We start from the raw sequence: 25,537 nt of genomic DNA, 5'->3' as shown, positions 1-25,537 counted from the left end.
GTTGTTCATCAGTGTTTGTTTGCTCTTTAGTTCTTTTAGGTCCTTGTTAAATGTTTCTTGTATTTTCTCTATTCTATTTCCAGGATTTTGGATCATCTTTGCTATCTTTACTCTGAATTCTATTTTAGGTAGACTGCCTATTTCCTTTTCATTTGTTAGGTCTCGTGGGTTTTTACCTTGCTCCTTCATCTGCTGTGTGTTTTTCTGTCTTCTTATTTTGCTTAACTTACTGTGTTTGGAGTCTCCTTTTCGCAGGCTGCAGGTCCGTAGCTCCTGTTGTTTCTGGTGTCTGTCCCCAGTGGCTAAGGTTGGTTTAGTGTGTTGTGTAGGCCTCCTGGTGGAGGGGACTAGTGCCTGTGTTCTGGTGGATGAGGCTGGATCTTGTCTTTCTGGTTGGCAGGACTGTATCTGGTGGTGTTTTTGGGGTGTCTGTGGCCTTATTATGATTTTAGGCAGCCTCTCTGCTAATGGATGGGGTTGTGTTCCTGTTTTGCTAGTTGTCTGGCATAGGGTGTCCTGTACTGTAGCTTGCTGGTCATTGAGTGAAGCTGGGTCTTGGCATTGAGATGGAGATCTCTGGGAGATTTTTGCCGTTTGATATTACATGGAGCTGGGAGGTCTGTTGTGGACCAGTGTCCTGAAGTTGGCTCACGCACCTCAGAGGCACAGCCCTGACACCTGGCTGGAGCACCAAGAGCCTTTCATTCCACATTCCACATGGCTCAGAATAAAAGGGAGAAAAAATAGAAAGAAAGAAAGATGATCAAATAAAATAAAATAAAGTAAAATAAAATAAAGTTATTAAAATAAATAATTATTAAGAAAAAAAGTTTGAAAAGTAAAAAAAAAAAAAAAAAAAGAAAAGAAAAGAAAAGAAAAGAAAAATCCAAAAACGGACAGACAGAACCCTAAGACAAATGGTAAAATCAAAGCTATACAGAGAAAATCACACACAGAAGCATATACATACACACTCACAAAAAGAGAAAAAGGGAAATAAAGTATATATCTTGCCACCAAAGTCCACCTCCTCAATTTGGGATGATTCGTTGTCTATTCAGATATTCCACAGATGCAGGTACATCAAGTTGATTGTGAAGATTTAATCCACTGCTCCTGAGGCTGCTGGGAGAGATTTCCCTTTCTCTTCTTTGTTCGCACAGCTCCCGGGGCTCAGCTTTGGATTTGGTCCCGCCTCTGCGTGTAGGTCGCTTGAGGGCGCCTCTGTCCTTCGCTCAGACAGGACGGGATTAAAGTGGCAGCTCATTCGGGGGCTCTGGCTCACTCAGGCCGGAGGGAGGGAGGGGCACGGATGCGGGGTAAGCCTGCGGCGGCAGAGGCCAGTATGACATTGCTACAGCCTGAGGTGCGGTGTGTGTTCTCCCAGGGAAGTTGTGCCTGGATCATGGGATCCTGGCAGTGGCGGGCTGCACAGGTTCCCAGGAGGGGAGGTGGGGATAGTGACCTGTGCTCGCACACAGGCTTCTTGGTGGCTGCAGCAGCAGTCTCAGCGCCCGTCTCTGGAGCTCCTTTAAGCGGCGCTCTTAATCCCCTCTCCTCGGGCACCAGGAAACAAAGAGGGAAGAAAAAGTCTCTTGTCTCTTTGGCAGGTCCAGACTTTTTCCCGGACTCCCTCCCGGCTGGCTATGGCGCACTAACCCCTTCAGGCTGTGTTCATGCAGCCAACCCCAGTTCTCTCCCTGCGATCCGACCGAAGCCCGAGCTTCAGTTCCCAGCCCTGCCCGCCCCGGCGGATGAGCAGACAAGCTTCTCGGGCTGGTGATTGCCGGTCGGCACCAATCCTCTGTGCGGGAATGTCTCCGCTCCGCCCTCCACCCCCCTGTTGCTGCGCTCTCCTCCGTGGCTCCGAAGCTTCCCCCCTCAGCCACCCGCAGTCTCCGCCCGGGGGGGCTTCCTAGTGTGTGGAAACCTTTCCTCCTTCACAGCTCCCTCCCACTGGTGCAGGTCCTGTCCCTATTCTTTTGTCCCTGTGTTTTCTTTTTTCTTTTGCCCTACTCAGGTACATGGGAAGTTTCTTGCCTTTTGGGAAGTCTGAGGTCTTCTGCCAGCGTTCAGTAGGTGTTCTGTAGGAGCTGTTCCACATGTAGATGTATTTCTGATGTATTTGTGTAGAGGAAGGTGATCTCCACGTCTTACTCTTCCATCATCTTGAAGCTCCTCCCCAGTATAGAATTTTTTAATAGTTGAAAATGAGACTGTCCTAGTACCTAAAAGAGCCTTGGATATAGTTGAGGCTGAAGCCAGAGATGAGATGGAACATATTGGAGAACAATGGTGGGAGAAGAATTAAACTCTTATGTTTAAACTCTATGTATTTCAGTCTGCTCAGTAAAGCAGTTACCTAACTGTAACATAATATAGTACAGAAAGTGCTAAGGCTAGGAAAGATTTTCATCTGATTGTTTACCTGATAGTCATATTTATCTGGTTGACCATTAATCTCTTAAATGTAGAAAAGTTTTTCCTTGTGTGGCAAAAAATATGTGACATTTTCCATTTCAAAGTCCAAAGGGAATGACAGGACAGACTACAATGCACTAAGAAACTAGAAAGTTATTGAATATGCAACAATGTGTTTAAGCAAAGTCTTTCATTTGACACTTCTTCTTCTCTGCTCCTTTTGTGTTATCTATGTCATAAGAACCAAAGAAAATGGCTACGTGTTGTGACAATATGATCCACTTATGGATGAGGGTGGCTAGACAAGAAAAGCAGCATGGAGAGCCCAGACATGGAGGTGGAGAAGGGGGATGTAGAGGGGAACATGGTGCTCTGTACTGTGCACCACACTCTGAAGGGCTCTCTTGACTCCCCAACCATTCAGGTGGGTTGAGGGGCCAGGATGGATGACACACAGTCTGCTGTGGAGACTTCTCAACAGGACAGTGTCTTGGAGGCAACTGCAAGCCAAGAGACTGAATGGCTCTTACCATGTTGACAAACATATATTTAATCTGAAAATGTTTCCTCTATATGAAAATAGCAACATGCATAATTACTTTCGTTTAAATTTATATTTAATAAAGTAATAACTCATTTAAATTCATGATAATAATAATAATAAATGGCTAATGTTAAGCACTTACCATGTGCCAAACTCTTTACCTTCATTATCTTATTTAACACAATAATCCAAAGGAGTAGGTTGCTATATGATCTCCATTTTACAAGTGAAAAAATTGAGCCTTGAACAATGCATATAGCTTACCTATGTTTATTGCTAGTAAGTGGCAGAGAGGAACATTAATCCAGACCTGTATAACTCTGAACCTCAAACTCTTAATTACAGGTATTAGGTAGCACCTTCTTTTATCTCTCTCTATCAGTTCATCATAATTTGGAATAAAAAACTGCAGGTATTGAGATTTAAACCAAGAGCTTTAATAATAATAGAAATTTTATAGAACAGAGAAGACCAAACCTTTCTAAACTATAGATTACATAGTTAATGGTATCTTCTCTCCTTTTCATTTATCTTTCATCAGTTAGTGTTATAAATATGTAACACAGAATATTAAAGTTCAGTTAAATAAGAGAATTACTCAATTAAATGAGAGAATTTTTCTTGCTAAATTCATATTTACATATTTTATTATTTCTACCAGAGTGTTTATTTCAAAATTCATTTCCTAAAATGTGATTTTTCTCTCTTGAGTGTCATCTTTTTAAATGGTAGAGAAAGCATTCCCAGTATTCAACACAAACTTATATACTGGTTTGAAGATAGTAACACATTTCCACATTTGCAAATTTCTTTCTCTCTCTCTCTGTAGCTAACAAACTCACTAAAACTTGTAAGAAAATTGAACTATAAATAAATAAATATAAACATACATTAAAGTGCAAACATATACAGGTATCCCTTGCTTTTCAAAAGTTTGCTTTATACCACTTTGTTTTTTACAAAAGACCTACATTAGTACCTATTTTCACAAACTGAAAAAAATCTGAATAGATTTTCCCTTTTATAAAAAAGGTGAAAAATGAAAATTGGTTCTTCACTTTATGCCATTTTGGCTTACAAGTTTTCTTAGGAATGCTTTCCTTTTAGATAGCTGGGGAAATCTGTATTTGTATCACGATTTTGACATCCTAAAAATAATAAGTTGACTAAACCAATTTATCTTATATTTATTGCTTATGAAGAGTATTTTGATGACCATAAAAATTCAAAATATACCCTACAGTATATTGCAAAGAAAAATTAACCGTTTTTGGTGTGTGGGCAAGAAACAATCTAAGGTAAAAATGCTTTACTAAAACTGCTTTGGGATTTAGAATATTCTAGTAAAGAGGAGAATTTTAAAGGGACATAAAACTTTTGATTCAATATCCCGAGTGTGAGACCTTTTCTCTTCCAGGCAGCTCCATTGGTTTTCAAAGATTACTTGGCCCATTAGAACAGCATCATCTTTTAAAATGCAGGACATGTACTTAATAGAGGCAGAGTGCATCACTTGAGAGGATGTCTCAGGATGTTAGTGTCCCTTTTAATCTGTGCTGCCTGACAAAACAGGCACAAAACTCAACCCTTGGTTCAACACCATTAGCAGCTTTAGCCCTGTGTGGTACCAAAGCACAAGAAGCATAAAGTATGCAGTACAGCCTTCCTCAACTCACTTTCAAAAAAGAGTATTTCATGTATTTTTCATGCTATTTCTCTTCTCTTCCATAAGATTTTAATGGACTAGAGTATGTCATGTGTATAGAACTCATGATAAAATGGACAGGCGCTATATGATTGAAGTAGCTTCAGAAATAGACAAGGGACAAATCTTTTAAAATGCATTATCTGAATATGATTTAACTTGAAAAGTGAAAATGTTGTTGTTATTTTTAATAGCACAAAGAGATTTGTACTACAGAAAGTCTAAAATGATTATTCACCCCAAACGGATTATTTATTTTGAAATGAATATTTATAGAGAACATCTGAATTAGGCAGTAATCTTTGCCTTTGTTTAAACACAATTAACAATATGCAAATTAAGGCAGTGCTTTTTAGAAAATATGTGAGCCTAAGTACTAATATTGGCAGTCATTTCAATATCTGCACAGTGAGTACATAAAATGAGGAACAACTAACCTGTTATGCCCTTAATTAATGAACACCTGTACACAATGAAAGCATGGCTGATTTCACGAATGCATGGAAATCCAACCTAGCAATTAATATTCAATTAAAAATGCACACTATTGAAAAAGTAGCAGGAAAAAAACAACTTGTGATAGGCAAATCACAAAAGCAGAAAAGTTGGATTTTTCTGTGAATGAATCTTTTCCAACATATTTAGAGTAGTTTTTCTTTTCTTGGTTGCTTAATTTTTATATGAAAAGAATTTGAACATATTTTTAATGATTATTCACATTTTATGCAATAAGTTGATCATTTGGGATTCTTTTCTTTTCTTTCTTTCTCTTTTTAAGAACCAGACTGAGTGTGTTTTAGAGAAAGAACCAACTCTTTTGATAATTTATTTTAATTATTATAAGGTTTGTTCAATTTCTAAGAAGTCACAAATCACATTTTTGGTCCAATTCTATAACTATGATACAAACTGTACAATACACAGTTCATTCTTAAACTTCTATGTACATGTGTCTCTGACCTGGGTCCTGATGTGGATAGCAGCATATAAAGGAAAGAAAAGGAATATTCCTTTTTAATCTTTCAACAAAGACATATGGAGTACCAGTGCCAGACATTGTTCTAGGTATTGAAGATAAAACAGTGAACAAATAAGACAAAATTCTCATCCTTAGTGTATTTACGTTGTAATGATTATTGAGATTCATGTTACCATTGAGTGTAAAGACATTAATTTGTATTTCTCCTTCTCGTATCTGTAATCGACCCCCCTCTTCATTTCTCTGTTGTTTTAATCTTTCTTATCAACATTATTGATATTTGTGTTTGCCTAAGCTAGTGCCTTACTAAATACTTTTTATATATAATTTTACAGGGACATACAGATAAATCTCAATAAGACTTTGTCCAAAGTAATCAAAACTCTACTAACAATTTTTCTTTATTCTGCTTCTTCCAGATGATGGACAAGTTATCTTAACATTTGTTTTTAAATAAAGCTGTTAATTTTCCTTGTGTGGTCTTTAGAAAGATTCTATCAGAGATATTTCATTCTAAAAGGCCGGAAGAATACTGTTTTTTTTTCTAAGTTAGGAAGCAGTTATTTTACACATAGACATCAAGATGGCAGTAGGTCAAGTTAAGACTATGTTTGTCTTTACCAAGTGTAATTTATACCAGCTCAGACGGTGAAGGGCAACATAAAGAGTTTAAGGAAGTACCCTATAATTAGAGGTAACTTATCACTGGTGAAAAAGAGGGTGAGCTAATCTATTCTGAATTTTATAGGTCTGCTGTATTGAATGAGTATATAATTAGAAGAAGAAACTAACTGCTTCAGTTTCATGGTAACTTGATGCAGGCAAGGTTTGGGAGGAAATTGAAGCACCTAGACCTGTACTTGTAGAAACAAGGAAAGAATGTTCTGAAAACAGATAAAATGAAAGAATTATTTTGAAGGAATATATTTTATGATGTCTAGGTAAATGAATCAGGAAAAATTATACTAAAGCAAGCATTAATGGTTAATTCAACTTGCTTTAAAAGTGATTAGGGACATACCAAATAGAATGCTGACTCCCCAATATTCTCACCTGCTTCATTTGTGCGGATCATTCGAGATGGGGTGCTTGGATCTCCAGTCCCAATTGGATTGGTGGCCACCACTCTGAATTCATATTCCACCCAGGGGTTCAGGTCCACTGCCATGGCTGATTCCATGTCCCCTGTTATGATTTCTGGGACTGTGGAGAGGAAGTAGATTTCATGCCATTAAGTGAACTGGAAATGCTTATAGATCGCGATCAAAATCACAGGCACTGACATAATTGGCAGGCTGCTGCGTACATCCTTATAACACATGGTCATGTGTCACCTCCCATCTCATTAGTAAAATGAAAATCAATCTTCAGAAGTAAGCACTTGCACGTTAGTTTGTTGTAGTTAGAATTCTTTCATCTCATATTTGCACATAGATTGACATAACATAACTTGCCATGATCATTTTGTCAACCCCTCAGCCCCAGATAAGACACCAACTAGTGCTCTAATTTAAGCAAATAGTTCTCATATTTCTAGAGAAATTTCTTGAGCAGTTTTCTCCTCACAGTTCTGGCAAACATGCTTAGCCACTTGGCAGTTCCAAGCAGCAGAGTAAGAATATATTTCTCTAATTTAAAAACTCCAATTTGTGGTTTCAAAGTGGAAGCTCTGAACTCTCCTTGGAGTGGTTTTTGCACTACATTTAGATTTTATTAAAACATAAAATTGTGTGTCAATATAATTACCACATAGTAAAGTATTTTTTACATAGCATTTATGCTCTATTTGACTGCTTTTCTTGTTCACTCATCTCTGCTGTGTAGGAAATATTTCTGGAAGAACATTTGTTATAGAGGTGAAAAGGGGGAAAGTAGAAAACCTCCCTTATGAAGTTCAATCATTCTCTGGGTTTATATCAGCCCTGGATTTCTTTTTAAACATGGCAGGGCAGTGGCAGGGGGGAACTCTTGATCTGATGACTTGATGGACTTTTACTGTGACAAGGTGTAATTAAATGCATCTTGGATTTCCCATAAAAATCTCTTTTGAAATGTAACAGTAGAATATTACCAGATAATTAGCTCCCTGAAAGGTGAATGATCAATGCATAGGCAGTGTAGGATGCCTGACAAATCTCACAGCCCTACAGAGCTGACTTTTTAAAGCAGTGAAATGAAGACATGAAAAAAGTCTGTCCCCTTTTGCTGCACTGGCAAATGAGCAACATGCTTGGAGTCTAAGAGGTAGGGGATAAAGGCCACTGTTGGTAGAATACTGAGCTGTGTATGCCAAACATAAAGGTGGGAAGAAGAGATACCAAGGCACTCAGCTCTCCCTAGACCCCAACATACACTGTTTCACCAATACTTGCCTTGGGTCCCTCAGGACTTACTGTTTCATTGACTTCTGTTTATGTCAGTCATTTCAAGCAACTCCAGACAGATAGGTCGTGCCTCATCCGTTTTATTCTAATCCCCATAGAACTCTGCACATTTCCTCTTTCTGTCTCAGTTGTCATCCTTCCCTACTGTTTAAAATCCTTTTATTAGGGCCTTTGGAATTCATAATCCGTCATTAGCAAAATTGCCATATACTCATTCTTCTTTCTGAACATTCTTACAACTTTTAACTACAGTAGAAACATGAATCCACTCTAAGGCAACTTTATGCCTCTCAAGGGGTGGCCCTCTTAAGATATTGTAAAGAAGAGGTCAGTCCATCTCAGTTGTGTCTCTCTCCTCCCCACCTCCCCCACAAATGTCTCTAAAGCAAGCATGCAGGTATTTTTCCCACTTAAAAACAAATCAAAACAAAATTGTCTCAAAATTTTCTCTCCTTCCAGCCTTCACTCAGTCTCTATGTTTCTTTTATAGCAAAACTTCTCGAGAGTTATTTGTGCCCTATTTGCTATCTCCAATTATTCTCTTTCTATTCACTCTTGAACCCACTCCAATCAAGCTCTTAACCTCCAGCATTCCACTATAACTGCTCCTGTAAAGATCACCAATGGTCTCTATTGCTAAAACCGTATGGTTGGGTCTCTGTTCCTTAGACTGTTTGTTCTAACATCATGCTATTACACAGTTGATCATGCTCTTCTCTTTGAAATACTTTTCAAAACTTCTGTTTTTCTCCCTTCTGATTATGCCTTATCAGTCTCCGTTGCTAGTTTCTTTTCTTCTTCCAGGTGCACCACAGATCTACTAACTCCCATTTTTTTTTTAACTCCATGGTGATCTTATCTAGTCTCATGATTTTAAATACCTTCTGTATGCTGATGACGCCAATATTTTCAGCCATGAACTTCCTCCCTAGACTCCAAATTCACATGTCCTATGACCTATTAAACATTTCTATTTAGATGGGATTCTTAACCTTAATTTCCCCCACCTACTTCTGCAGTATTCCTTACTCAGTGAATGACAATTTCTGTATCCAAAATTTGGGGGTCATCCTGGATTTCTTTCTTTTTCCCCTGCACCACTCCAACTCATAAGCAAATTATGACATCTCTGACTTCAAAGTGTTTTGATTTCTCCACTTCCCTTTGCAGCAAAACTTCTTAAAAGAGTTGTCTGCATTAACTTTTCTCCATTTTCTCTTAAACCAATTCTTGTGAGACTTTAATCCTTACCATTTTACTAGAACTTCTAGTGTCAAGATCACGAATTACTTCTATGTTGCTTAAATCAATGATCAATTCTCATTCCTCATCATACTTTCCAAGTCAGTAGCATTTGACCCAGCTGACTACTTTCTCTTTCTTGATAGATTTTACTCTTTTTTTCTGTCAGGCTATCACATTCTTTTTTTTTTTTTTTTTTTTAACAAATGGTTGCTTCCCCTCTGTATCCTTTGGATGGCTCCTTTTCCACAACTTCTTTCTATTCGATACTTGAGGGCTTAGTTTTCATACTCCTTTCTTCTTTATTTTATGCTTATATCCTTGGAGATGGCATGTAGTTTTATGGTATTAAATGAAATTTATATGCCAATAATTTCCTAATTTATATCTTTATTCTAAACCTCACTCTTAAACTCCAGCCTTGTATATCTAATTGCTGTCTGATCTCTTTAAAGGCGTCTCCCCCAAATACAGTCATACAGTGGTTAAGATTTCAACATATTAATTTTGGGGAGACACAAGTCAGTCCATAGCAGGCAGGTTGTGATTTTTAAAATTTTTTTAAATTTATGTTAATTTTTGGAAATTCACTTGATGCACAATCTATGTTAGTTTCACGTGCACTACAGAATGATTTGACATTGCATACATTATGAAATGATTGCCACATTATGTCTAGTAACCATCTGTCCCTAAACAAATATATTACAATATTACTGACCATATTCTTAGGCTGTATATTACATGCCTGTAACTTATTTATTTATAACTAGAGATTTGCACCTTTAATCTCCTTCACCTATTTCACATCCCCCAATGCCAACTTTCTGGCGATGTCTGTCTGTTCTCTGTATCTAAGAGTCTGTTTTCATTTTGTTTTCTTTCTTTTTTTGTTTTTTGAATTCCATATATGAGATCATGTGGTATTTGTTTTTCTCTGATACTTCATTAGCATAAGACCCTCTAAATCCATACACATTATGTCAAAAGGCAAGATTTCATTATTATTATAGCTGAGTAATATTCCACTGTTTATATATTTACCACATATTCTTTATCCATCTATCAATGAACACTTAGGTGGCTTCCATATCCTGGCTATTATAAATAATGCTGCAATGAACATTGGAGTGCATACATCTTTCTGAACTAGTGTTTTTGTTTTGTTTAGATAAATACCCTGAAGTGGGATTGCTGGATTTTATAGTAATTCTATTTTTTAAAATTATGCAATCAAAATTTTAGTAACAAAGATACTATTTTTAACGTGGCCAAATATACTTGGCTAAGTCCAGATTTTAAAAATCAAGAGCTTGGTCGATGACAAGAGCTTGTGGAGGGAGCATCAGTGTTCTGCTGCATTTCTGCATCTGGCAATACAACAGCAAGCACCAGATTTTAGTAATCCTATTTTTAATTTTTTTGAGGAAGCTATTACTGTCTTCCATAGTGGATATACCAACTTACATTCCTACTAAGAATGCACAGGAGTTTCCTTTTCTCCATATGCTCACCAACATTTGTTATTTGTTGCTTTTTTGCTAAGAACCATTTTCACAGGTGTGAGGTAATATCTCATTGTAGTTTTGACTTGCATTTGTCTGATGCTTAGTGATGTTGAGTGCCTTTTCATGTGTCTGTTGGCCATCTCTATGTTTTCTTTGGAAAAATGTCTATTTAGGTCATCTGCCAATTTTTTAATCAAGTTGTTTGATTTTTTTATTTGATGTTGAGTTGTATGAGTTCTTTGTATATTTTGGATATTAACCCCTTATTAGATGTATGATTTGCAAATATCTTCAAATATTTCAGTAGTCTACCTTTTTGTTTTGTTGATAGTTTCCTTTGTTATGCTAAAAATTTTTAGTTTGATGTAGTCCCATTTGTTGATTTTTGCTTTTAGTGCCCTCGTCTGAGGAGACAGATCCAAAATAAATATTAAGACTGATGTCGAACAGTGTACTATGTTTTCTTCTAGGAATTTTATGGTTCCAGGTCTTACATTTAAGTCTTTAATCCATTTTGAGTTATTTTTATATATGGTGTGAGAAGGTAGTCCAATCTGATTCTTTTGCATGTAGCTATCCAGTTTTCCCAGCATTATTTACTGAAAAGTCTTTCTTCTCCTCATTTTATATTCTTGCATCCTTTGCCATAGATTAATTAACCATATGTGTGTGGGTTTATTTCTGGGCTCTCATTTCCCATACTATTTTGATTACTGTAGCTTTGTAGTACAGTTTGAAATGAGGGAGAATGATACCTCCAGCTTTTTCTTTCTTTCTTGATTTTTTTGGCTATTTGGGGTGTTTTGTGTTTCCATACAAATTTTAGAATTATTTGTTCTAGTTCTGTGAAAATTGCCATTGGTATTTTGATAGAAATTGCATTGAATCTTTAGATTGCCTTAGATGGTTTGGTCATTTTAACAATATTAATTCTTTCATTATATCATTTTCTATGTATAGTATTATTTCATCTGAAAACAGTGAGTTTTACTTCTCCTTTCCAATTTGGATTCCTTCTATTTATGTTTTCTTGTCTGATTGTTATGGCTAGGACTTCCATAAAGGTAGTAAAAGTGGGCATACTTGTTTTGTTCCTGATCTTAGAGGAAATGCTTTCAGCTTTTCACCATTCAATATGATGTTAGTTATGGGCTTGTCATTTATGACCTTTACTATGTTGAAGCATATTTCCTCTATACCCACTTTGTTGAGAATTTTTATCATAAATGGATGTTGATTTTTTTCAAAAGCTTTTCTGTGTCTACTTTGATATGTATATGATTTTTATTCTTCAATTATTTAATGTGGTATATCACACTGATTGATTTAGGAATATTGAATCATCTTTGCATTCCTGGTATAAATCCCACTTAACCTTGCTGTATGATCTTTTTTATGCATTGTTGAATTCAGTTTGTTAACATTTTGTTGAGGATTTTTGAATTCATGTTCATCAGTGATATTGGCATATATTTTTATTTGTTGTGTTGTCTTTATCTAGTTTTGTTATCAGGGTGATGTTGGCCTCATAGAAAGAGTTTAGAAATGTTCCTTCCTCTTCAATTTTTTTGGATAGTTTGAGAAGAATAGGTACTAACTCTTCTTTAAATGTTTAGTAGAAATACCCTTTGAAGTCATCTGGTCCTGTACTTCTTTTTGTTGGCTTTTATTTTTTTTATTACTGATTCATTTTCAATACTAGTAACTGATCTGTTTTATTTTCCATTTCTTTCTGATTCAGTCTTGGGAGATTATAAGTTTCTAGAAATTTATCTATTTCTTCTAGATTGTCAATTTATTGGCAAATAATTTTTCATAGTAATCTCTTATGATCCTTTATAAGAGATTATTATTATTATTATTTATGTAACTGTTGTAACTTCTCTTTCATTCTTGATTTTATTGATATGGGCTCTCTTTTTCTTGATGAGTCTGACTAAAGGTTTATCAATTTTGTTTATACTTTCAAAGAAACAGCTCCTAGTTTTATTGGTTTTTGTTTCCTATTGTTTTATTTAGTCTCTATTTCACTTATTTCTGCTCTGAAATTTATTATTTAATATCTTCCACTAACTTTGGGTTTTATTTGTTCCTTTACTAGTTCCTTTAGGGGTAGGGGTAGGTTGTTTCCTTGAGATTTTTCTGGTTTCCTGAGGTAGACTTGTATTTCTAAAACTTTAGAACTGCTTTTGCAGCATCCCATAGATGTTAAGATGTTGTTTTAATTTTCATATGTCACCAGGAATTTTTTTCATTTCCTCTTTGATTTCTTCAGTGACCCATTGATTTTTTTTATAAGGAGTCTTTCATTTCTTAATGTTAGTTATTATTCTTTTTTCCAAATAATATACCTTAGCAGAACAATGCTTTCTTTATTTTTTTAAATTTATTTAATTTATTTATTTATTTAGGCTGTGCAGCCTGCAGGATCTTAGTTCCCCAGACAGGGATTGAACCCATACCCCCTGCTGTGGAAGCGCAGAGTTTTAACCACTGGACCACCAGAGAAATCCCCCACCATTGGTTGTTTAGTAGTATATTGTTTAGCCTCCATGTGTTTGTGTTTTTTGTAGTTTTTTTTCCTTGTAGTTGATTTCTAGTCTTTAATCATTGCATTTGGATAAGTGCTCAGTATGGTTTCATTCTTCATGAATTTACTGAGACTTGTTTTGTGGTCTAGCATGTGGTCTATCCTGGAGAATATTTCATGTGCACTTGAGAAGAATGTGTATTCTGCTGTTTTTGGATGGAATATTCTGTAGATATCTGTTAATCTATCTGGTCTAATGTGTCATTTAAGGGCAGTGTTTCCTTATTGGTTTTTCTGCCTGGATGATCTGTTCATTGAGGTAAGCAAGATCTTAAATTCTCCACTATTATTGTGTTACTGCCAATTTTTTCTTTATGTTTGTTAATATATGCTTTATGTATATGTGTTCCTAGGTTGGGTGCATATATATTTACAATTGTTATATTTTCTTTTTGGATTGATCTCTTTAGCTTTATGTAATATCTTTCTTTGTCTCTTGTTACAGTTTTTGTTTTAAAGTCTATATTGTCTAATATAAATATTGCTACTACAGCTTTCTCTTTGTTTCAATTTGCATGGAATATCTTTTTCCAGCCCCTCACTTCCAATTTGTTTCCTTAGAGTTGATGTGAGTCTCTTGTCATTGCATATATGGCTCTTTTTTTTCATCCATTCAGCCACTGTATTTCTTTTGATTGGAGCATTTAGTCTATTTAAATTTAAAGTAATTATTGATAAGTATGTACTTATTGCTATTTTGTTAACTGTTTTGTGGTAGTTTCCACAGTTCATTTTTGTTCACTTCTCCTTTTGCTCTCTTCCCTTGTGGTTTGATGACTATCTTTAGTTTTATGTTTGAATTCCTGTCCATCTTTTGTGTGTATCTCATATCTCTTGTAAATTTTTGGTTTGTGGTTACCATGAGGTTCATATATAACTATATAACTATATATATATATATATATATATATATAATTATTTAAGTTGATGATCTCTTAAATTTGAATGCATTCTAATAAGCCTGCATTTTTACTCCCCCCAAAGTTTAATATTTTTCACATCATTTTACACCTTTTGCTTTGTGTATCCCTTAACAACTTGTTGTGGATATAGATGCTTTTACTACTTTTGTCTTTAACCTTCCTACTAGCTTTATAAATGGTTGATCTATCACTTTTATTGTATGTTTCACTTTATTGTATGTTTGTTTGCCTTTGCTTGTCTGTAAATCTCTTCACATCTGAGTGATAGCTTTTCTGGGTAGAGTATTCTTGTTTGTAGGTTTTTTCCTTTCATCACTTTGAATATATCATGCCACTTCCTTCTGGCCTGCAATGTTTATGCTAAAAATTCAGCTGATTTTTCTATGGAAGTTCTCTTGTAACTTGTTTTTCTCTTGCTGATTTTAAAAAATATCCTTTTATCTTTGATGTTGACATTTAATTATGGTATGTCTTGGTGTGGGCTTCTATGGGTTGATCTTGTTTGGGACACTGAGTGCTTCCAGGAACCTGATGTTTGTTTCCATTATGAGGTTAGGGAAGTTTTCAGCTATTATTTCTTCAAATGATTTCTCTGACCCTTCTTCTGGGACCTCTATAACATGAATGCTATTACATTAGATGTTGTCCCAGTGGTCTCTTAAACTGTCCTTTTTTTTTTTTTTTTTTTTTTTTTTTTGCAGTATGCGGGCTTCTCACTGCTGTGGCCTCTTCCATTGTGGAGCACAGGCTCCAGACGTGCAGGCTCAGTGACCATGGCTCATGGGCCCAGCCACTCCATGGCATGTGGGATCTTCCTGGACCAGGGCACAAACCCGTGTCCCCTTCATCGGCACGTGGACTCTCAACCACTGCGCCACCAGGGAAGCCCATGTCCTATTTTTTTTTAAATTTATTTTTTCTTTTTTCAACTTGGGTGATTTTCACTATTGTGTCTTCAGTTTGATCTGTTCCTCTGTATTACATAATATAGTATTGATTTCTTCTAGTGTATTTATTTCAGATATTGTATTTTTCAGCTCTGTTTGGATCCTCTTTATATTTTCTAACTCTTTGTTAAAATTATCACCACATTCATCTATGTTCTCCTGAGTGTAGTGAGCATCTTTATGAACATTATCTTGAATTTCTTACCAGGTAGATTGCTTATCTCCACTTTGTTTAGTTCATTTTCTGAGGTATTATGAGATTTTTTTCTTTTTCCTTTTTATCATATTCCTCTGTCTCCTCATCTTGCCTAATTCTTTGCTTATTTCTATGTGTTGGATAAGTCAGTTATACTTCCCCATTATTGAGAAGTAGCCTCATGTAGGAGACATCTAATAGACGTCCAACAGCACACTCCCTTCTAGTCACTGGAGCTATATACTCTAGGGGTCTCCCCTATTTGGGTTGCATGGACCCATCTATTGTAATGAGGCTGACTACTGTGGGTGCTCTGGTGGGCTAGACTGGCCTCCATTCTGTTTGACTCTCAGGTGCTGCCTCATGGCTGCTGGCCTGCTAAGGACAGGGCCAAGTTTTGAAATGGTTGGCTGCTCAGCCTGGGTGGGCCCTGAGCTGGTGTCAGCCTGCTGGTGGGCAGGTAGGCCCTCAGCAATAATAGGTTAGACAGAGGACTCCAAAATGGCACTTGACAACATCAGTGTGCTTGTGGTAGAATGAGCTCCCCCAAATGGCTGTCACCAGTGTCTCTATCCCCAAGGGGAGCTCCATTGCCTCCTGCTTTTCTAGGAGGCTCTCCAAGATCAGCAAGTGGGCTGACCCAGATGCCTTTAAAATTATGGCCCCTACACTGGGACTTGAAATGTGTGAGATTTTGTGTATGCCTTTTACTAGTGGAGTCCCTATTTCCTACAGCCCTCCAATTCTCCTGAATGCAAGCCCCACTAGCCTTCAAAGACAGAAGTTCTAGAGACTCTTCTTCCTGGTGCAGGATGCCCAGGGTGGGAAGCCCAATGTAGGGCTTGGAATCCTTGCTCCTTGGGGAGAACCTCTGAGACTGTGATTATCCTCCCATTTGTGGGTCACATACCTGGTGGTGTGGGTCTCAACTACACAGTGTCTCTGTCCCTCCTCCCCATCTCTTTTATGGTTTCTTCTTTATATCTTCAGTTGCAGAATAATGTTTTCTCCTAGTCTTAGGGTCATTCTCATAGGTAGTCATTCTGTAAATAGCTGTAGTTTTGGTGTGCCCATGGGAAGTGGTGAGTTAAGGATCTTTCTACTCAGCTATCTTCACCACACATCTCTTGAAATTTTAAACAGTGTGGTCAGTATGAGCCTCATTAGGAAGGTGCATTTGAGTGAACTTTTGAATGAAGTTTGGATTTAGCTATGCCAATATTTGGAGGAAAGCATCCCATGTAAAAGGAGTAACTAGTACAAAGGTATTAGATGCATTATAGGCAGGACATTAGAAGACCAGTGAGTCAGAAGCAGAGTGAGAATGGTAGAAAATGAGTTTGTAGAAGGATTGGAGGAACAAAGTCATAAAGGATTCGGGCTTTCATCCTGAGAGAAATGAAGAGACATTGGGGAATTGATACTGTGTTATCTTTAATATATTAAGCTATGTTGAAAATAGGAAGTAATTAAGGTTAAATGAAGTCATAAGGGTGGGGCAATGATTTGATAAGAATAGTGTCTTTATAAGAAGAGACGCTGGAAAACTTGCTTCCTGTCTGTCTGCTATGTGAGTACACAGTGAGAGGGCTACTATCTGCAAGCCAGGGGGAGCATTCTCAGCAGAAATCAAAAGGAACTGGCTGACACCTACATGCTCAGTCACCAGAACTGTTAGAAAATAATATTTTGTTGTTTTAGCCACCTAGGTGATGGCATTTGGTTATGACAGCCCAAGCAGACTAATATACTACCTCTTCCACAGTACTTCTGATCTTCCTTACAATATAATATTTCTTTATTTGTTTCATTCATTAACTTCCAAGATACTATTTAACTTACATGTTTATTATGTTCTCTGTTTATTGTTTGTCCTCACCCATGTGAATACCGTCTACACAAGAGCATGAATATTTTGTTTTGTTTTGTTCCCTCATACATCCTAAGTGCCTAGATCACTGTCTGAAGGTTTCTTGTTACATTATTGTTGAATGAATGAAAGGGGAGTTCAAATTGCCAGGTGTGACCAACAGTTAATTTCTGTTTTAATCTTGATGTAATTATTTCTGATGCAATGCTAAAAAACAAAATTAGTATAAAATTTATAACTATCCTTCCTCCCAAAGCTACATATATTTATATTCTCCTAGCCATAACTATAGGTTTTAAAGACTCTTACCTAGGGGGAGACATTCAAGATGGCAGAGGAGTAAGATGTGGAGATCACCTTTCTTCCCACAAATACAACAGAAATACATCTACATGTGGAACAACTCCTACAGAACACCTACTGAATGCTGGCAGAAAACCTCAGACTTCCCAAAAGCCTCAGGAGCAGCGGATTAAGTCTCCACAATCAACGTGATGTACCCTGTATCTCTGGAATACCTGAATAGACAACAAATCATCCCAAAATTGAGGCGGTGAAATTTGGGAGCAACTGCAGACTTGAGATATATATTTTTTTCTATTTTTGCGAGTGTGTATGTGTATGCTTCTTTGTGTGATTGTGTATGTATAGCTATGTTTTACAATTTTTCATAGGGTTCTCTCTGTCCTTTTTACTTTTTTTTAAGTATGGTTTTTAGCACTTGTTATCACTGGTGGACTAGTTTTTTGGTTTGGTTGCTCTCTTCTTTCATTCTTTTTAAATTACTTTTTAATTTTTAATAATTTAAAAAAATTATTTTAATAACTTTATTTATTTATTTATTTTTTATTTTAATCTCCCTTTCCTTTGAAACCATGTGGCTGACAGTCTTGGTGCTCCAGCTGGGTGTCAGGCTTCTGATGAGGGACAGCTGAGTTCAGAATGTTGGCCCACCAGAGACCTCCTGGCTCCATGTGATATCAAATGGTGAAAGCTCTCCCAGAGATCTCCGTCACAGAGCTAAGACTCAGCTCCACTCAACGACCAGCAAGCTACAGTGTTGGACAGCCTATGCCAAACAATTAGCAAGACAGGAACACAACCCCACCCATTAGCAGAGAGGCTGCCAAAAATCATAAGGTCACAGACACCCCAAAACACACCACTGGAAGTGGTCCTGCACACCAGAAAGACAAGATGCAGTGCCACCCACCAGAAAACAGGCACCAGTTCCCTACACCAGGAGGCCTACACAACCCACTGAAGCAACCTTAGTCACTAGGGACAGACACCTAAAACAACAGAAAATACGAAGCTACTGCCTGTGAAAAGTAGACCCCAAACACAGTAAGTTAAGAAAAATGAGAAGACAGAGAAACACACAGCAGATGAAGGAGCAAGGTAAAAACCCACCAGACCAAACAAATGAAGAGGAAATGGGCAATCTACCTGAAAAAGAATTCAGAGTAATGATAGTAAAGATGATCCAAAATCTTGGAAATAGAATGGAGAAAACACAAAAATGTTTAACAAGGACCTAGAAGAATGAAAGAGCAAACAAACAATGATGAACAACAACAAAAAAATGAAATTAAAATTTTTCTAAAAGGTATCAGTAGCAGAATAACTGAGGCAGAAGAAACGGATAAGTGACCTGGAAGATAAAATACAGGAAATTACTACTACAGAGTATAATAAAGAAAAAAATAATGAAAACAATTGAGGACATTCTCAGAGACCTCTGGGACACATTAAAAGCAACAACATTCGAATTATAGGGGTCCCAGAAGAAGAAGAGGAAAAAAAAAAAAAAGAGGCTGAGAACATATTTGAAGAGATTATAGTTGAAAACTTCCTTAGTATGGGAAAGGAAATAGTCAGTCAAGTCCAGGGAGTGCAGAGAGTCCCATACAGGATAAATGCAAAGAGAAAAATGTCAAGACACATATTAAACAAACTATCAAAAATTAAATTCAAAGAAAAAATATTAAAAGCAGCAAGGGAAAAACAACAAATAATATACAACAGAATCCCCATAAGTTTAACAGCTGGTCTTTCAGCAGAAACTATGTAAAGCAGAAGGGAATGGCAGGACATATTTACAGTGGTGAAAGGGAATAAACCTACAGCCAAGATTACTCTACCCAGCAAGGATCTCATTTAGATTTGAGGGAGAAATTAAAATCTTTGCAGACAAACAAAAGCTAAGAGAATTCAGCACCACCAAACCAGTTTTACAACAAATGCTAAAGGAACTTCTCTAGACAGGAAACACAAGAGAAGGAAAAGACCTACAATAACAAACACAAATCAATTAAGTAAATGGTAATAGTAACATACATATCGATAACTACCTTAAATGTAAATGAATTAAATGCTCCAACAAAAGATACAGACTGCCTGAACAGATAAAAACACAAGACCAGTATATATTCTGTATACAAGAGAACCACTTCAGACCTAGGGGCACATACTGACTGAAAGTGAGGGGATGGCAAAAGACATTCCATGTAAAGGGAAATCAAAAAAAGCTAGAGTAGCAATTTTCATATGAGAGAAAATAAACTTAAAAATAAAGACTATTACAAAAGACAAAGAAGGACACTACATAAGGATCAAGGGATCAATCCAAGAAGACATAACAATTGTAAATATTTATGCACCCAACATAGCAGCACCTCAATATATAAGGCAAATGCTAACAGCCATAAAAGGGGAAATCATAGTACAGGACACAAAGTAGACTTTAACATCCCACTTTCACCAGTGGAAAGATCATCCAGAATGAAAATAATTAAGGAAACACAAGCTTTAAATGATACATTAAACAAGATGGACTTAATTGATATTTATAGGACATTCCATCCAAAAACAACAGAATACACATTCTTCCCAAGTGCTCATGAAACATTCTCCAGGATACATCATATCTTGGGTCACAAGTCAAACCTTGGCAAGTATAAGAAAATTGAAATCATATCAAGTATCATTTCTGACCACACTCTATGAGACTAGATGTCATTTACAGGAAAATATCTGTAAAAAATACAAACACAAGGAGGCTAAACAATACACTACTAAATAACCAAGAGATCACTGAAGAAATCAAGGAGGAAATCAAAAAATACCTAGAAACAAATGACAAGGAAAACACAATGACTCAAAAAATATGGGATGCAACAAAAGCAGTTCTAAGAGGAAAGTGTAGAGCAATACAATCCTACCTCAAGAACCAAGAAACATCTCAAATAAACAACCTAACTTTACACCTAAAGCAAATAGAGAAAGGAACAAAAAAAACCCTCAAAGTTAGCAAAAGGAAAGAAATCATAAAGATCAGATCAGAAGTAAATGAAAAAGAAATGAAGGAAACAATAGCAAAGATCAGTAAAACTAAAAGCTGGTTCTTAGAGAAGATAAAAAGAAATTGATAACCATTATCCAGAATCATCAAAAAAAAAAAAAAAAAGGAGAAGACAAATCAATAGAATTAGAAATGAAAAAGAAGTAACAACTGACATTGCAGAAATACAAAGGAGCATGAGAGATTACTACAAGCAACAATATGCCAATAAAATGGACCACATAGAAGAAATGGACAAATTTTTAGAAAAGTACAACCTTCCAAGTCTGAACCAGGAAGAAATAGAAAATATAAACAGACCAATCAAAAGCACTGAAATTGGGACTGTGATTAAAAATCTTCCAACAAACAAAAGCCCAGGACCAGACGGCTTCACAGGAGAATTCTATCAAACATTTAGAGAAGAGCTAACACCTATCATTCTCAAACTCTTCCAAAATACATCAGAGGGAGGAAGACTCCCAAACTCATTCTATGTGGCAACCATCACCCTGATACCAAAACCAGACAAAGATGTCACAAAGAAAGAAAACTACAGGCCAATATCACTGATGAACATAGATCCAAAAATTCTCAACAAAATACTAGCAAACAGAATCCAAGAGCACATTAAAAGGGTTATACACCATGATCAAATGGGGTTTATCCCAGGCATGCAAGGATTCTTCAATATACACAAATCAATCAATGTGATACACCATATTAACAATCTGAAGGAGAAAAACCATATGATCATCTCAATAGAAGCAGAAAAAGCTTTGGGCAAAATTCAACACTGATTTATGATATAAACCCTCCAGAATGTAGGCATAGAGGGAACTTACCTCAACATAATAAGGGCCATATATGACAAACCCACAGCCAACATCATTCTCAATGGTGAAAAACTGAAACCATTTCCTCTAAGATCAGGAACAAGACAAGGTTGCCCACTCTTTCCACTATTATTCAACATAGATTTTGCAGTTTTAGCTACAGCAATCAGAGAAGAAAAAGAAATTAAAGGAATCCAAATTGGAAAAGAAGAAGTAAAGCTGTCACTGTTTACAGAAAACATCGTACTATACATAGAGATTCCTGAAGATGCTACCAGGAAACTACTAGAGCTAGTCAATGAATTTGGTAAAGTAGCAGGATACAAAATTAATGCACTGAAATCTCTTGCATTCCTATACACTAATGATGAAAAATCTGAAAGAGAAATTAAGCAAACATTCCCATTTACCATTGCAGCAAAAAAGAATAAAATACCTAGGAATAAACCCACCTAAGAAGGCAAAAGACCTGTATGCAGAAAACTATAAGACACTGTTGGAAGAAATTGAAGAGGATACATACAGATGGAGAGATATACCATGTCCTGGGATTGGTAGAATCAACAATGTGAAAAAGACTATACTACCCAAAGCAATATACAGATTCAATGCAATCCCTGTAAAACTACCAATGGCATTTTTCACAGAACTAGAACAAAAAATTACACAATGTGTATGGAAACAGAAAAGACCCCGTATAACCAAATTCATCTTGAGAAAGAAAAATGGAGCTGGAGGAATCCGGCTCCCTGACTTCAGACTATACTATAAAACTACAGTAATAAAGGCAGTATGGTACTTGCACAAAAACAGAAACATAGATCAATGGAGCAGGATAGAAAGCCCAGAGATAAACCCACACACATATGGTCAACTAATCTATGACAAAGGAGGCAAGGATATACAATGGAGAAAGGACAGCCTGTTCAATAATTGGTGCTGGGATAACTGGACAGCTACGTGTAAAAGAATGAAATTAGAACATTCCCTAACCCCATACACAAAAATAAACTCAAAATGGATTAAAGACGTAAATGTAAGGCCAGACACTATAAAACTCTTAGAGGAAAACATAGGTAGAAGACTCTATGACATAAATCACAGCAAGAACTTCTTTGACCCACCTCCAAGAGAAATGGAAATAAAACCAAAAATAAAAATATCGGACCTAATGAGACTTGAAAGCTTTTCTGCAGCAAAGGAATCCATAAACAAGACGAAAAGACAGCCCTCAGAATGGGAGAAAATATTTTCAAATGAAGCAACTGACAAAGGATTAATCTCCAAAATTTACAAGCAGCTCAAGCAGCTCAATACAAAAATTCAAGCAAACCAATCCACAAATGGGCTGAAGACCTAAATAGACATTTCTCCAAAGAAGATATACAGATTGCCAACAAACACATGAAAAGATGCTCAATATCACTATTCATTACAGAAATGCAAATCAAAACTACCATGAGGTGTCACCTCACACCATTCAGAATGGTCATCATCAAAAAAATCTACAAAAAATAAATGCTGGAGAGGGTGTGGAGAAAACGGGACCCTCTTGCACTGTTAGTGGGAATGTAAATTGATACAGCCACTATGGTGAACAGTATGGAGATTCCTTAAAAAAGTAAAAATAGAACTACCATATGGCCCAGCAATCTCACTAATGGGCATATACCCTGAGAAAACCATAATTCAAAAAGAGTCATGTACCACAATGTTCATTGCAGCTCTATTTACAATAGCCAGGGCATGGAAACAACCTAAGTGTCAATCAACTGATGAATGGATAAAGAAGACATGGCATATATATAAATGGAATATTACTCAGCCATAAAAAGTAACAAACTAAGTTTCTGTAGTAGGTGGATGGACCTAGAGACTGTCACACAGAGTGAAATAATTCAGAAAGTGAAAAACAAATACTGTATGGTAACACATATATATTGAATCTAAAAAAAGAAAAAGTTCTGAAGAATGTAAGGGCAGGACAGGAATGAAAATGCAGACATTGAGAATGGACTTGAAGACACAGGGTATGGGAAGTATAAGCTGGGACAAAGTGAGAATGTGGCATTGACATATATACACTACCAAATATAAAATAGATAGGTAGTGGGGAGCATCTGCATATCACAGGGAGATCAGCTCGGTGCTTTGTGACCACTTAGAGGGGTGGGATAGGGAGGGCGGGAGGGAGACTCAAGATGGAGGAGATATGGTGATATATGTATATGTATAGCTGATTCAATTTGTTATGAAGCAGAATCTTACACACCACTGTAAAGCAATTATACTCCAATAAAGATGTTAACAAAAACTAAAGACTCCCACCCCTATTCCATATCCTCTCCATCATCCTTAATTTAAATTTCTCTTTGAAAATGATAAAAGAAAGTTTAGAATTCTGAATTCATTGCTACTTGTAAGGACTATTAAAAAATTGCAAAAAAAAGAGTTGAAGGTATTAATATTTGAGATGAAATAACATATAATATGAACTAGAATAGAAATATTTTTATAAAATTAGGATTTTTATTTCAAATGCAATATTGTGGAGATTAAAGATAATGGAGAATGTATATCAAAGGATGCATTTTTAAAGACTTGCATGTATCTTTCTATAAAATTAATCTTTCTAGAACTCTGGAGACAAGTTGGTTTCAAAGAAATTATTCTGCTTCAGAGAGAACACACAGCAACTTTAGTGGAGGACTGCATATTGATTCCAGGAGAAAAACTTGTTAAAATGCTTTTCCTGTTAAAAAATTGTATCCAAAAATTAAATTAAATTAAATTAAATTATATTAAAACAATAAACCTATTTAGTTGATAAATTTAACCACCAATCAGTCCGTGGAAACTATCCACAAAGAGGAGACATATCTACTGATTGAAGAATAGTTAAGAAACATATTTGAATTAAGTAAATAAAGGCCAATCGATTCTTTGATTATAGGTGATTTGGTATTCTTAATCAGACATAGTCAAAAAAACTAAGTCAGCTAATACTGCTCAGTAATACAAATAGGAAAGCAAGTGTTCAAATCAAAAACAAGTAGTTTGAACAGAAAAGGGGGTTTGCAAGTGAAATCATCTATTTCTTATGATTGTTTTCATACTTTCATAATGAATAAACAGCCCCATTCACAGTCACCTGTTTTAAGTCTTATTTTTAGGTGGGTGGCATTGATAAGTTAATTCCAGATGTCCTCGGCTAGAAGGCCCATGTGCGATTCATTACTTCATTTGTCAAAAATGAGGAACTCATTATTCTTTGTATTCATGTTGGCATATAACGGAATTTTAATAGCTTTTTAAATGCTAGCTTATGTGTTGCATTAACTTCATCAGAGAGTTCAAACTGCAGAACTAAATTTTTTTTCTATCATATGTTTCTACATTAGAGCATATCTCTACTGAAATTGATTTAGGTGAGATAGTAACTATGAAAACAAAAGACCTGCTGCCCAGTGGAGATGATTTGCATCCAGAAGGACTTCTTTCCCTATCACAGGCATGAAAAAAATTATGGTCAGTGTGAGCTAGGGGCAAAACCCAGGAAACATTTGAAACATCTCCTTTAGAACATGCAAAAGGTGAGGACTGCTCTTTGGCTGGCCTGGAGGATGGCAATGCCTCTACCAGTAGCTTACTCCAATAAAGATGTTAAAAAAAAAAAAAAACTACAAATAGAACTACCATATGACCCAGCAATCCCACTATTGGGCATATACCCTGAGAAAACCATAATTCAAAAAGAGCCATATATCAAAATGTTCATTGCAGCCCTATTTACAATAGCCCGGAGATGGAAACAATCTAAGTGTCCATCATCGGATGAATGGATAAAGAAGATGTGGCACATATATACAATGGAATATTACTCAGCCATAAAAAGAAACGAAATTGAGCTATTTGTAATGAGGTGGATAGACCTTAAGTCTGTCATACAGAGTGAAGTAAGTCAGAAAGGGAAAGACAAATACCGTATGTTAACACATATATATGGAATTTAAGAAAAAAAAATGTCATGAAGAACCTAGGGGTAAGAC

The 25,537-nt window shown here is 36.2% G+C and overlaps 1 protein-coding gene across 1 annotated transcript in view; it reads right to left on the bottom strand.

The window, feature by feature from the left end:
• CNTN5 (contactin 5) overlaps positions 1–25,537 on the bottom strand; it is a 514,136-nt gene that overhangs the window by 65,579 nt on the left and 423,020 nt on the right. The window contains exon 15 of the mRNA XM_027087760.1: positions 6,703–6,852. Coding sequence (XP_026943561.1) covers positions 6,703–6,852 — 150 coding nt within the window. The remainder of the gene's footprint in view (positions 1–6,702; positions 6,853–25,537) is intronic.

This window comes from Aethalodelphis obliquidens, unplaced genomic scaffold (genome assembly GCF_003676395.1).
Source record: "Aethalodelphis obliquidens isolate GAN/ISIS:26980383/991018 unplaced genomic scaffold, ASM367639v1 scaffold60, whole genome shotgun sequence".
Taxonomy (NCBI): Eukaryota; Metazoa; Chordata; class Mammalia; order Artiodactyla; family Delphinidae; genus Aethalodelphis; species Aethalodelphis obliquidens.
The sequence above is the reverse complement of the archived record's forward strand: the minus strand, read 5'-3'. Positions and strand labels throughout refer to the sequence as shown.